The following is a 14,658-nucleotide window of genomic DNA, read 5'->3' as shown; positions in this document are numbered from 1 at the left end:
CCTGGCCAACATGGTGAAACCCTGTCTCTACTAAAAATACAAAAATTAGCTGGGTGTGGTGGCGGGCACCTGTAGTCCCAGCTACTCAGGAGGCTGAGGCAGGACAATTGCTTGAGCCCGGGAGGCCGAGGTTGCAGTAAGCTGAGAGAGCACCACTGCACTCCAGCCTGGGGACAGAGTGAGACTCTGTCTCAAAAAAGAAAAAAAAAAAAAAAAGGAGAAAAAAAAAGAATTCTGGCTTGACAATTCTTCCTTTTTCTCTTTTTGTCTTTCAGCATCTTAAAGATGCCACTGTGCTGTATTACAGCCTCCATATTTGTGATGAGAATTCTTCAGTTAATTGTATCTGTGTTCCCCTGTGTATAAGACTGTTTTTCTCTGACTGTCTTAAAGATTTTCTTTCTCTGTTTAGTTTTCCATAATGTTCCACGGTGTAGTTTTATTTGTTTATCTTGCTTGCAGCTTGCTGAGCTTCTTGAATCTATAAAGTAATGTTTTCATCCAGTTTGGGAAGTTTTCAGCTATTATTCCTTCAGATATTTTTTGGGGTCTATTTTGTCTCTTCTCTCCTCCTGGCACCACAATGCATGTATATCAGACTACTTGATATTATCTTATAATTCACTGAGGTTTGATTGTTTTTTAATCTTTATTCTGATTTTCACATTGAACAATTCTTATTGATATGAGTTTAAGTTTTGTCTTTTCTACGCTTCATTTATTCCAAATGTTACATTTTTCAGTTCCAGAGTTTTCATTTGGTTATTCTTAGATTGGTTTCCATTACCCTGCTGAGATTCTCCTTCTTTTCAGTCATGATGACTATGTTTTCCTTTACATCCTTGGACATATTATAATAGTTGCTTTATAATTCTTGTCTGAATATTCTAACATCTAGGTCATCTCAGGGTCTATTACAGTGGCTATTTTTTCTCTTGATTATGGGTCACATTTTCCTACTCATATGTCTTTTAAGTTTTGGTTAATGAACACTGTAAATTTTGTTTTAGAGATTCTCAACTCTCTTTTCTTCTTTTAAACAGTGTTGATTGTTTTTTATTCTATCAGGCAATAAAACCTTTAGCTGATTAGCTTGAGCTTTTAGATATTTAGTGTTATACTTTGTTAGGAAGGATCTGTTTTGGTTTTGCCCTTAATGTTAGGGTGACCCCTTTACTCTGAAAGCACATTCCCCTTCTGGGGTTTCAATAGAAAATCTGAGGCATTTACCGAGCCCCTCTAACTTCGGTAGGATTCAGATTCTGAACTTTGTAGGCAGTAGCTGTAGGCAGTAGGCAGCAGCTGAAATCTCTGCTCAGCATTTTTGGCTTTCTAGTAATTGTTTTCCACTAGGCTCACTGGCATATTCCCCACACATATGCAGTTTAGAGATTATTCAAGGATTGATGGAAATTTATATACAGAAGGGAGGGCTCTTTTCTTTCTGTGACTTACTCAATTCCCAGCCACTCTGGCAGCCCTGAACTCTATCCCTTGACACCTCAAGCCATTACAGTTCTGGCTTTCTCCTTGAGTTCTAATTGTTCTTTGTTGACTGGGGCATACCCTCATGGGAGAAGCTGTATAAATGTAGTTCTCACTCAGTCCAGTGACCCTCTTTCAAGGATCAAATTTCCTACATTCTCTGCCTTCTTTTAGTTAGACTACAAATAGTTATTTTTAACAAAAGTATTTTGTCCAGAGTTTATAACAGCTATCTGCCGGACAGTTAGTCCAAGATAAGTTCTTCCATCATTAATATAACTAGAAGTCTGTCACAGACATTTAAATTTGTGCTTTTGTGTGTGTGTACATGTTAAGATTAAATCACTTCTTTCATCATCCTGAATGCTCATAAGATCACTAAATAATACATATTGATGGGTTACTCAGGTATTATCCAGACTGTGTTGTACTGCCAGGCATTGACCATCTGAAACCAATCATGATAGATCTCCTGTTTTTAAAGGAGGCCATGAAGAAAGATGCTTCCTTAGGAAATAAGCTCTTCTGTTTGGAGACTCCCAACCTTGGATTACAATTTAAGCCCATTTAATGGCTTTAGTGACTCAGGGTCATAGAGTTATACAGAGAGAGGGATGTACAGGCACCTTTGCTGAAGCCACACCCGTTCCACAACACCATGAATGTGAAAGAGGCATCTTTCCTAGTGCCCCATGCTTGCTAGCCCCATTTTCTTTGCTCTGCTCCACTCCTTCAGCTGCCATGGAGCCTATCATGTTTCATGTTTTACTTAGGCTGTCTCCTCTTTTCCCATTTTCATAAATCTGTGTACCCCTGGTTCTGTTTACCTGACTCCTGAATCATTCTGATTACTCTGCCCCTTAATGTTATGGGCCAAACTATTTCTTCCCAAAATTCTTATGTTGAAACCCTAACTTCCAGTGCCTCAGAATCTGACTTTATTTAGAGACAGGGTCTTTACAGAGGTAATGAAGTTAAAATGAGGTCATTAGGGTGGGCCCTAATCCAATATGAATGCTGACCTTATATAAACAGACACAGAGATAGACATGCACAGAGAGACTGCGTGAGGACATGTCGGGAGGAGACGGTCGAATACAAGTGAAGAGAGGCCTGGGACAACTCCTCTCTTTACATCTCCCAGAAGCAACCAACCCTGCTGACACCCTGACTGGGACTTCCAGCCTCCAGAACCATGAGAAAATAAATTTCTGTTACTTTTGCCACCTACTTGCTGGTACTTTGTTCTGGCAGCCCTACCAAACTAACATGCTTCCCACTTAACAAATCCTCTGCTCCCAATTTTCCTACTTATTGTGACTCATGGTCTTAGTTTGTCTCTTGAGACCCACACCCACCTTAGTATGGAAAATGGGTAAAAATCAGAAGGTTTATGCTCTAACTCCTCACTTACGTGGAATAACGCTTTTTTCTTTTCTTTTTTTTTGAGATGGAGTCTTACTCTGTTGCCTAGGCTGGTGTGCAGTGGTACAATCTTAGCTCACTGCAACCTCTGCCTCCCAGGTTCAAGTGATTTTCCTGCCTCAGCCTCCCCAGTAGCTGGGATTGCAGGCACGTGCCACCACACTCAGCTAATTTTTGTATTTTTAGTAGAGATGGGGTTTCGCCATGTTGGCCAGTCTGGTTTCAAACTTCTGACTTCAGGTGATCCACCCGCCCCGGCCTCCAAAGTGCTGGGATTATGGGTGTGAGACACCGCACCTGGCCTGGAGTGACCTTTCTGATCCTCAGATTCCTTATCCATAATATGCAGATATTATCTCTATCCTACCTACCTAAAGAAGCATGTAAAATGCTTCACAAGCATTTACATTTACATAAGAATGTAAAATGCTACACAAATCGAAGGCATCCTGAATCTCACTCTTTATCGGTAACATACTGCACCTCATACCAATTATAACAGAACCTCTGTTAGAGGTCTCGAGTGGTTTCAAGTTCAGAATTCTCCACTTTTAGGAAAGATGCTTGCAACCTGTTATTTCTAGTTTAAGAGGCAGGTGCCTAAGAAACTGCTTTGCTCAAAAAGGCAGGAATATGGGGTGATGCTTCAAGTTCCCATTGTTTTTATATTTCCAGAGGGTTTAAAAGTAATTCCTCAGACAACTTATATATATTTTTTCTTTTTTTTTTTTTGAGATGGAGTCTCCCTCTGTCGCCCAGGCTGGAGTGCAGTGGCGTGATCTCTGCTCACTGCAACCTCCACCTCCCGGGTTCAAGTGATTCTCCTGCCTCAGCCTCCTGAGTAGCTGAGATTACAGGTGTGTGCCACCACACCCAGCTAATATATATATATATATATTTTGTATTTTTAGTGGAGACAGGGTTTCAGCATGTTGGCCAGGCTGGTTTTGATCTCTTGACCTCGTGATCTGCCTGCTTTGGCCTCTCAAAGGGCTGGGATTACAGGCGTGAGCCACTATGCCTGGCCAATATACCTACTTTTATAGATATGATAAGAAATAAGGTACGGAGTAAAGCAAACCAATGCTTTTAGGGAATAAACTTTTTATTTTTTTATTTATTATTTTTGAGACAGAGTCTTACTCCGTCACTCAGGCTGGAGTGCAGTGGCATGATCTTGGGTTTAAGCCATTCTTGTGTCTCAGCCTCCCGAGTAGCTGGGATTACAGGTGTGTGCCACCACGCCTGCCTAATTTTTGTATTTTTAGTAGAGACGAGGTTTTGCCATGTTGGCCAGGCTGGTCTCAAACTCCTGGCCTCAAGTGATCCACTTGCCTCGGCCTCCCAAAGTGTTGAGATTACAGGTGTGAGCCATTGAGACTGGCTGGGAATGGACTTTTTAGAAATATGTGCGGGAAGGAGAACTTTAAAAGCACATCCAACTGTCCTAACCAAAAGGGTGCCTACTGAATGTGATTTTAAAATACGTAAAATTAAACGTAGGATGCTAGTCACTTTCCAACATACTTTTTACATTCTTCATCAGTCTTTAAAATAATTTCATTATTGAGAATTTGAAAAAAAATGTTTCTACAATTAAAACTTTTATAAAATAATTTATTAAAAAATACAACTTCCCCCAAATAGCTTACATTCTGGTTGCATGAATTTTTATGCAGTTTCTAATGTTACTCAAAAGAACTGAATTTCCAATGATTCTACCCTTTTCAGTTCTCTAGAATGCCTCCAGATGGCATTAAAAGCCTTTCCCATTATATTTTACAACACACAAAAATTAAAAATTAGTAATATTTTAACCATTTAAGACCAGTCACATTCATTATATCATCTGAAAGCAGGACAATGGAACTATTTAGAACTTTTAGGGAAGTATCTTAAGAAAGACAAACATATATTCATATCTCTTATGAAATATACATCTCTCCTATTTAAGCCAAAGGATCTTTCTAGACCAAGAAACAGATTTTGGGCAAAATAAGACACTGAATATTTTACTGCAAACTGATTTCCAATCAACAGCACTTAAAAAATGCTTAGTAATAAGAACACTGATCCCCATACAGATACATTCACAAAGCCTGTCTTATAATAAGAAAACACACGCCACTGCTCATAAGTGATAAAAATAAAGATTTTTAAGGAGCAAACCTGTTACTGACTCTTACGGAGCTAAAATAAAGTCACGTGTTAGCTCATGAATTTTTTAATTTAAATGTTGGTATATCAATTTGGCATCAAATTAATTAGTAAAAATATATTTGGATTCCTTGAATATTGAGAAGAAACAGACGAAACACAGAGTGAGGAGCACATGTTTTATAAGGGCCTTTTCTTATGTTTTTAAAACTGCTTTTGTTAATTCAAAAAAATAAACTCTGGAGATTCCACAGATATCGATAATTGTACTTTTCACATAATTCCAAGGTGAGGTTGCAGATGGCAAGCTTCTGAAACGACCCTGTTACTGCACAGCGGTGTGGGACAGTATACCTCCCAGTTTAAGTGTGAAAAGTTCTGTAATTCTTAAGATGATGCTGAAAGTCTCCAACCAAATCCCCCCAGCACACATGTTCAAATCTCATTACATTTCTACTTCATAAAGAGAAGCATCTGCATTTTTCAAGATTCCTCTTACTCTGCTAAAGCATAAAAAAGCCCTCAAAATGCATCTGCACCCAAAGCATTTAAAAAGACATTATCATGAGAAAAGAGAACCATGGGCTTCCTTCCATCATCATTATTACTATTACAAGATACTCGCACTATCTCATTTTATGAGGCATATTTAAGAAGAGGCATCTCTGATAGAAAAACGAAAGAGACTTACGATGTATTCGATGTGCCATTGTCTGGACTCTCTGGCTCTGCATCACCTTTCTCTTAAAAAGGAAGCAGAAAAAAATACCGACATGAGTCTTACAGTCTTTAAGATTTAAGAGAGATTAAATATATTTCCATGCTCCTATTAACAATCTTTCAAAATGTGTAGCAGGAGGCTTTTAAAACATCTTTTATTGTCTGAGAACCGGATTTGCAAAATAATTTCTTCTCTGCAATAGAATTGCCCAGGCACAGATCTGTGAGTAGGTACTGAGGAGCTATTTGCAAACAACCAGAGGCTTGCAGTGGAGACCTCGCCAGAAGATGAATATCTTACAGATGGAACCTGTTTCCTTCCACTTCACTTTACAGAAAATTTCAGGAAATAAACCCATTGGCATTCTATATCCAAGGCACTTTGAACTTTGATTGCTTCTGCGAACACAAGCCAAACCAGGTCAGGCTGAATCAGGACTTGGAGGAAAGAATTTTTTTTTTTTTTTTGAGACAAAGTCTCACTCTGTTGTCCAGGCTGGAGTGCAGTGGCACAATCTCGGCTCGCTGCAACCTCCACCTACCGGGTGCAAGCAATTCTCCTGTCTCAGCCTCCTGAGTAGCTGGGACGACAGGCGCCTGCCACCACACCTGGCTAATTTTTGTACTTTTTGTAGAGACGGGGTTTCATCATGTGGGCCAGGCTGGTCTTGAACTGACCTCAAGTGATCTGCCCGCCTCGGCCTCTCAAAGTGTTGGAATTACAGGCGTGAGCCCCCTGTCCGGCCAGGAGGAGAGAATTTTTACTGAACACTGAGGTTGCACTGTAGGTCCCAAGATCCCCCTTTCTTATACCCCATGGAGAGCCCTGGTGGCAGGTTCTGGGGCCCAAAGCTTAAAGCAGAATGAGATGTAAACCAGAAATCCTTTCTGACCATCCGAAAGGCTAGTTAAGGAAACGCTTCTGTGGGCTGTGATCATTGAGGAATTAACAAGTAGTATGTACTTGGAGGAGCTTGGAACCAGTTCACTTCCTGTAGTTTGCGGTAGGCTTAATGTAATTCCCAATCCCTAATCAATTGGTGGTTTGAATCATGCATCCTCATTTTGTAAGGAGTTTCTTTGTATTTCCTTGAGGCTTGGAGATGGAAGAAGTCACTGATAACTGAGACTGTGGGCTCGTGTGTTTCCTGATGCTTGTGCAGAGCTAGTACACCCCAGAGAAGGCTGTGAGTTGCAAGAAATAGGTCTGTGGTAGTAACTTGCTCTGCTGTGCTCTTTCAAGTCAGGCCTGGAGAGCTCTAGAATCCCTTGGTCTACTGCTCAGGTCCTCGGGCCCACACATTATACCATACCCCTTTTGTCAGCTGTCAACATTAGCTTGTGTTCACCTAGTCCCAGGAATGACTCCCTCAATTACATAATGAACATATCCCAAAGGTACTGCCCAAACTGAACTCAAAAGCAAACTTTATATTTCCTTCTCTTTTTCTTATAGGAATAAACAGTTGTGAGAAAAAGAAGACACAGTTTCTACAGTTCGTACATCTATCTCAGACATTTATCCAGTGCCAGAACAGCTATGAGTGACTTTGGCTAAAAGCTGGTCAGACGAGGGGAAAAACAAAAAAGTCACAAAATCTGTTTTAACTGCCTTGATAACAAACATTGATTAGACAGGGCCTCAATACATATCAAACCATGTTGAAATAAAGTCTAAAGTAGCAAATTAATAAACTTGCTTTACAGCTCCTTCTTGTGTATTTTCTTTTGTCTTCCAGGCAAGGTCTGTGGTGCACTCATTTAGGAGGCTAGTAAGGCCTGTTCAACTGGATTTAGTGCTGGAAAATAATTTAGTACTTTGCAGAAACATTTTTTCCATGGACTAACCACAATCCCTCCTGTAATCCTGAAACAGAGAGTTATAACACCTACATTATATAAGACAAAACTAAATGGAAGTACATTTTTTTCCTCAAATACATGGATCCTTTTCCCCAACCTCCTTTAATTTGGTGAAATTGGTTACTTTCCCCAGTCTCTAGCCTCCAGTAGTCACCACATCCCATCTTAATGAAGAATGGAAAACAGCAGACTTGGAAGCGGCAGGCAATGGTAAAATTCCCAAAGAATTTATGTCAGAAAACAGGAAGCTGAAAATAAAAACGAAGGCACTGCTTGGATGTTTGAAGAAATATGTTTTGCCTTGACCAATAACGCTGCCCAAGTCTTGGGCTGGCTTCAGCATAGGGACAGACGCGCAGCTGATTATCTTTGCTCTTAGTAGCACTTATGTTGTGGCAACAGGGCAAACAGAATAGGTTCTGGCAAATAGGAAGGATGTAGCGGGGCCAAACAGGACATGGCGAACAGTCTGAGAGGGAGTGTTCTCAGCAACTTCAGTGCTGATAACGAATTTGCCTTTCTGTGGGGGGAAAAGTAAGCTGGTCAGGAATGAGATGGGGTTAAAACTATTTTTGTCCTTCAGAAAGAGTAAAACACAAAATTTCCCCCAACATCTTGAAATGTTAGGTGATGCAATTTCTGAAGTTAACTTGAAATGTTTAAGTGCATACACCATTGAGAATTATTTTCTCTTTATTAGGACCCAAGGGAAAATGATGAATGTCATGGAACATTCTAGAACATTAGTACGATTTTTGTTTTTTTTCAGTTGGGTGCACAGGAGATGTTTCTTGTCCCGCCCCACCATCCAAAGAGAGTTCTCCAGGGTCCTCCTGTTTGTGTCAGCTGTTTTCATGATGGATACCACACGGGTCTCTTTGGGAGGGAACCTGCATCGGTCACTAATAAGCTGGGTGCGGCGAAGCCATTTTACATGTGGAAATACAATTACAGAGAGGAAGAGGGGAAAAAATGAGCCACAGAAAGAACTATATATGCACATGTATATGTATATATGTAAATATATGTAAAATCTTTGCATCTATATGTATTATCCACTTTCAATTTGACAGTCCATGTTTGTCTGACCTTCCACATTGCCTAACATATACTAGCTGCTCAGTATGTGTCTCCTGTTCTGACGATCTGTCACTAATACAGAATCCCATGCTGCAGTGGGAAAAGATGCGTAAGGTACCCTCGCCAGTGAAATGGAATATACAGTTTGAGGCATGAAACAGCTTGCTGACTCCAGTAGGTCACTTAAAAAAATTATAACAGTTACCTTTTTAACTCAATGTACAGAGGACTTCTATGTTGGGTGCTGTTGGGAGCATAAAGATAACTAATGTGGAATTCATGCTCTTTAAACATTTGAATGGACTGCACTGTTGGAGTATCTTGCTTTCCATCAGTAGTGTCATATAGGGACTAAATATGTTTTTTGAAAAGGAAATCAAAACAATCCTGCATTAAACTGAATTCTGCAGAGGGAAGTTTTGCTATACCGCAACTTTTTTTGTTTTGGTTTTGTTTTTGAGACGAAGTCTCACTCTGTCGCCCAGGCTGGAGTGCAATGGTGCACTCTCTTCACTGCAACTTCTGCCTCCTGGGTTCAAGTGATTCTCCTGCCCCAGCCTCCCGAGTAGCTGGCACTACAGGTGCCTGCCACCATGCCCGGCTAATGTTTGTATTTTTAGTAGAGACGGGGTTTCACCATATTGGCCAGGCCGGTCTCCAACTCCTGACCTTGTGATCTGTCTGCCTCAGCCTCCCAAAGTGCTGAGATTACAGGTGTGAGCCACCGTGCCCGGCCATATGCTGCAATGTTTCTACATAGTTATATTAAAAGCAATCCATGTTTATGGTTTTAAAAAAATGAACAGAAAAGAAAAGGTAATGACTTTGCTTGCTTTTTTAAAAAAAATTCTGTTAGCCCTTCAATCATTAGTCTAAGTGACGTGTTTTTCCTTTTTTGAGATGGAGTCTCACTCTGGTGTCCAGGCTGGAGTGCAGTGGTGTGATCTCGGCTTACTGCAATCTCTGCCTCCCAGGTGATCTCACATGATTCTCCTGCCTCAGCCTCCTGAGTAGCAGGGATAATAGGTACATGCCATCACGCCTCGCTAATTTTTGTATTTTTAGTAGAGACGGGGTTTCACCGTGTTGGCCAGGCTGCTCTCAAACTCCTGGCCTCAAGTAATCCACCCTCCTTGGCTTCCCAAACTGCTGGGATTACAGGTGTGAGCTACTATGCCCAGCCAATGTGTTTTTATTTCTAGATGTACCAACTTTAGACGGAGGCCAGGTATTTAATATTCTCCCCCCCACTTATAATTTTCATTAGTTCTGTTATTACTTTTAGTGCCTCTAGTGGGCATTTGTAACTTTAAATATATTTAATCTTATTTCTCTTGATTAATCACCTTCTGACAGTATCTTTTCTGAAACTCACCCATCTATCCTTCCCTCCCACCTCCCCACTCACAGCTATATCTTTCCTTTTATATCACCAAGATTTAAAATATTTATATCCTGTTCAGTAACTATTGAGTCATCCTCCTTAATATTAATTCAGTTAATAATTTAATTTTTGGTCTTGCCTATAGGTCAAGTAAAAAATTGTAAGCCAATAATGAGAATTTGCATTATTGTGACAATATAAATATTAGTCACTAAAGAACAAAGCAGCCTGAGTAGACCTGAACAGAAGGGAATGTCACCAAGGTGGAATGAGTGCAAATGTTCCCGACATTTATGTTAAATGAATTCTCATTGTTATGTTCCGCCACGTCACAGGTTTGTCTCAAGTTAAGGTTATGTTCTCCCTAAAATAGTGTTATATAGAGTACACATTTAGTGAACATAAAATGTATATTTACATGAAATGTACATAGACACTTTCAAAGCAGTAAAATGAAGGAACTGTGAAAACACCTTCCAGGCCAGGGATGGAACATCATCAAACGTGCCTTCACTGGCTTCCATCTCTTCCCGCCCTTCCCACCAGCTACTGGTAAAACAACTGTGGCTGGGCAAGGTGGCTCACGCCTGTAATTCCAGCACTTTGGGAAGCCGAGGCAGGTGGATCACGAGGTCAGGAGATCGAGACCATCTTGGCTAACATGGTGAAACCCCGTCTCTACTAAAAATACAAAAAAATCACCCAGGCGTGGTGGCGGGCACCTGTAGTCCCAGCTGCTTGAGAGGCTGAGGCAGGAGAATGGCATGAACCATGGAGGCAGAGCTTGCAGTGAGCCGAGATCGCACCACTGCACTCCAGCCTGGGCGACAGAGTGAGACTCCGTCTCAAAAAAAAAACAAAAAAAACAAAAAAAAAACAAAAAAGAATTGTGTGCCAATCATTCTCTTTGTTTTCTGGAGAGTTTTTGTTTTTTTTTTTTTCCTTTTTAACCACCTATGTGTGTATTAATAAATTAACTCTTTTTTGGTCACTGTTGTTTCTAAACTTCATACGACTCTAACCATACCTAGGCATTCTTCTGAGACTCACTTCTATCATGCAGCGTTATGAATTTTAGATTTAGCCATCATACTGCATGTAGCTACCGTTTGTTCATCCTCACTGCTGTGCAATACTTTATTGTATAAATATACCAGAGTTTCTTATTTGTTCTTCTTCTGATGGACATTTAGATTTTTTCCATTATGAACAACAGAACAGAAAACATTCATGAACACGCTTCCTCATGCACATGTTAGGAGTTCTCGGCCTTAAGACTTCCATATGGCCAACTGGAGCAGGGAATCCAAAACTGATTTCCAAATTAACACTCCCCAGACAGTACCTGAGACTTCCAACTGATTCACCTCCACACCAACACTCGTTATGATCAAGGTTTTAAAGGTTTTTCTAATTTAACAACGTCGAATAACATTTTGTTGTGTTGTCTGCATTTCTCTGAGCACTAATGAGGTAAATATTTTGTGCTTGCTCTTCTGTGTCGTATCTTAAAAATTATTTTTTAGTATTAATTTCTCATTCATAGAAACATTTTATTGTCTCAATAAGAGGCATACATGTAGTCGTGTGTGTGTGTCTGTATAACTTTTCAATATACAGATAAAACTTGGCTGGTGTGGTAGCTCACGCCTGTAATCCCAGCACTTTGGGAAGCCGAGGCGGGCAGATCACGAGGTCAGGAGATGGAGACCATCCTGGCTAACACAGTGAAACCCCGTCTCTACTAAAAATGCAAAAACAAAACCCCCCAAAAATTAGCCAGGCGTGGTGGCAGGCGCCTTGTAGTCTCAGCTACTAGAAAGGCTGATACTAGAAAGGCTGAGACATGAGAATCATTTGAACCCAGGAGGCGGAGGTTGCAGTGAGCCGAGATCAGGCCACTGCACTCCAGCCTGGGCAACAGAGCGAGACTCTGTCTCAAAAACAAAACAAACAAAAAAACCTTTTCCCAGTGTTAGCCTTTTTACTTTCTCTGTTATCTTTGGATAATGTTAAGTTCTTAATTTTAATGTACTCAAATTTATAGATCATTTTCTTTATTTGACACTTTTTGTGATTTAAGAAAAACATCAGAAAAATGTTTTATACTGTCTTCTAAAAGCATATCCTTTTACTGATCTTTAAAAAACGCCTGGATTGGTTTTTGTATATGGTGTGGGATAGGAGCTAGTTTCGTTTTTCTCCCTAGAAATAACCAGTTATTACGGTACTCGAAGTCCATTCTTTCTCCATTGATCTACATCATCATCTCTGCCATGAGTCCAGTTTTCAAACAACTGTGGATCTGCTTCCGGGTCTCTATGCAATCGCTTTCATTGCTCAATTTGTCTATTACCGCCCTCATTACTAAGCTTTAATATGTATTTTTAAAATATTGGTAAGGCGAAGCTCCAACCTTGCTCTTCACGTACATCTGAGCTATTCCTAGCTCTTTGTTCTATTGTATAAATTTGAGTATCATCAGTCTGTCAATTTCCATATACACGCAAGTTGGAAATTTGACTGGAGCTGTACTAAATCTACAGATATTTGGAGAGAACTTGTATCTCTACAACATTGCATCTTTCAATTCATGTACTTGGTATTAGGCATCTCCACTTATTTTGACCTTTCTTAACATATTTCAATAGTTGGTTAAGTTTCACCATAGAGGTCTTAACACATCTTTTCACAGGGTTATTGCTGAGTAAGTTATATTTTTATGCTAACGTTAAAAGTTGTTTTAAACTCATTGTTAGTGTAGGGAAATGAAATTGTGTATACAGAAATCTTGCTAAATTTTCTTATTAATCCTAATAGTCTGTAGATTCTTTTGAGTTTTCCGCATAGACAAGATAATTTGAGAAAATGAATTTTTTTCTCCTTTCTAACAGATACTTTTTTTTTCTTAGTTTATTGCCTCGACCAAGGATGTGCAGGATAATGTTGCATGAAAGTGGAACTCATGTCTTGTTCCTCATCTTGAGGGGAATGCTGCAAATGTTTCAACACTAAATAGCATGGCTGTTTTGAGGTTTTTTGGCAGATACTGTTATTGTGTTAATGAAGTGGGCTTCTATTCCCGATTTGCTATTTTTCCTTTAAATCAGGTATAGTGAATTTTATCAAATGCTTTTTCTTAACTTATTGAAACAATCATATTTTTCTCCTTTAATATTTTAATATAATTAATCATGTTAATATTATAAAAAGAATCCAACTTTGAATTTCTAAAATAAATACAGTTTCTTAATTATGAGTTATATTTTAAAATAAATTTTGTACTTTGCTGGATGGAATTTAAATATTTGACCTAGAATGTTTACATTTATGATCATGAATGATACCTGTAAATTCTTTTTCTTGTATTGGCTTGTCGAGTTTTGATATCAAAGTTATACTGCCTTGACAGAACGAGTTGAGAACCGCTGGCTTTTTCTAACTATCTGAAGAAGGGTGTAGGTTTGGAATTACCTCTTCCTGTGACTTTGGTAGAATCCCTGGTAAAAATGTCTAGCCTTGAAATTGTGTGTGTGGAATGATTTTTTAAAAATTACTGGGCCAATTGTTAAAATGGTTATAAGATTATTCAGGTTATATTTATATGTAAATTTCACATAAAACATCTACATATATACATATAATGCCTGACGAATCATTTTAATCACAGTCATTTCATCTAGTTTTGAAAACATTTTGGCACAATTTTGCTCATATTTTTGTTCTTGATCTGCATCACATTTTTTCCCTTTTTGATTCCTAGTATTATTTATTTGTGCCTTTTCTCTTTTTGTCCTGACCAATCTCTCTGGAAAGTGTGTCAACTGTATTATATCTTCAATGAATACACTTTTGGCTCCATTGACATTTAAACTTTTATCTTTGCTATTTTACTAATTTCTGCTTTTGTCTTTGTTTTGTAAATCTCTTTTCCATTTGTTCTGGGTTTATTTTCTCTTCTTTCAGCTCTTAAGATGGATGCTTAGTTCATTAATTTTTTTGTTTTCTAGTATGAGGCATTTCTTTATTTATTTAGAGACGAAGTCTCATTCTGTCATCCGGGCTGGAGTGCAGTGGTGGGATCTTGGCTCACTGTAACATCCGCCTCCCAGGCTCAAGCGATTCTCCTGTCTCAGTCTCCCGAGTAGCTGGGACTACAGGTGCCCACCACCACACCCAACTAAATTTTCTATTTTCAGTAGAGACGGGGTTTCACCATGTTGGCCAGGCTGGTCTCGAATTCCTGACCTCAATTGATCTGCCCACCTCAGTCTCCCAAAGTGCTTGGATTACAGGTGTCAGCCACTGCACCCGGCTTCTAGTATGAGTATTTTAGAGGGAAAGCTGCAATTTTCCCTCTAATTTAGTTTCTTCCTCCAGTTTTAATATTAGGTATTTCTATTACCTTTCAGTCCCAAATATTTACTAATATCTGAAGAGATTCTTAATTTCTAAACATGTGTTTTCCCTACTAGTCATATTTTCATTATCAATTTCTAATTTAATCATATTGTGGTTGGAGATCATGGTCAATATAATATTTT

At 39.2% G+C, this 14,658-nt stretch overlaps 1 protein-coding gene across 5 annotated transcripts in view; it reads right to left on the bottom strand.

Annotated features, from left to right (window-relative positions):
• The window catches only part of AFF3 (AF4/FMR2 family member 3), a 599,573-nt gene that overhangs the window by 190,736 nt on the left and 394,179 nt on the right, over positions 1-14,658 (bottom strand). For all 5 annotated transcript variants that reach the window (XM_009184764.4, XM_009184766.4, XM_017947790.3 and 2 more), the window contains one exon: positions 5,759-5,810. In XM_009184764.4, coding sequence (XP_009183028.2) covers positions 5,759-5,810 — 52 coding nt within the window. The remainder of the gene's footprint in view (positions 1-5,758; positions 5,811-14,658) is intronic.

Source organism: Papio anubis, chromosome 14 (genome assembly GCF_008728515.1).
Source record: "Papio anubis isolate 15944 chromosome 14, Panubis1.0, whole genome shotgun sequence".
NCBI classification, from domain to species: domain Eukaryota; kingdom Metazoa; phylum Chordata; class Mammalia; order Primates; family Cercopithecidae; genus Papio; species Papio anubis.
This window is presented reverse-complemented; position numbering and strand designations above follow the sequence as displayed.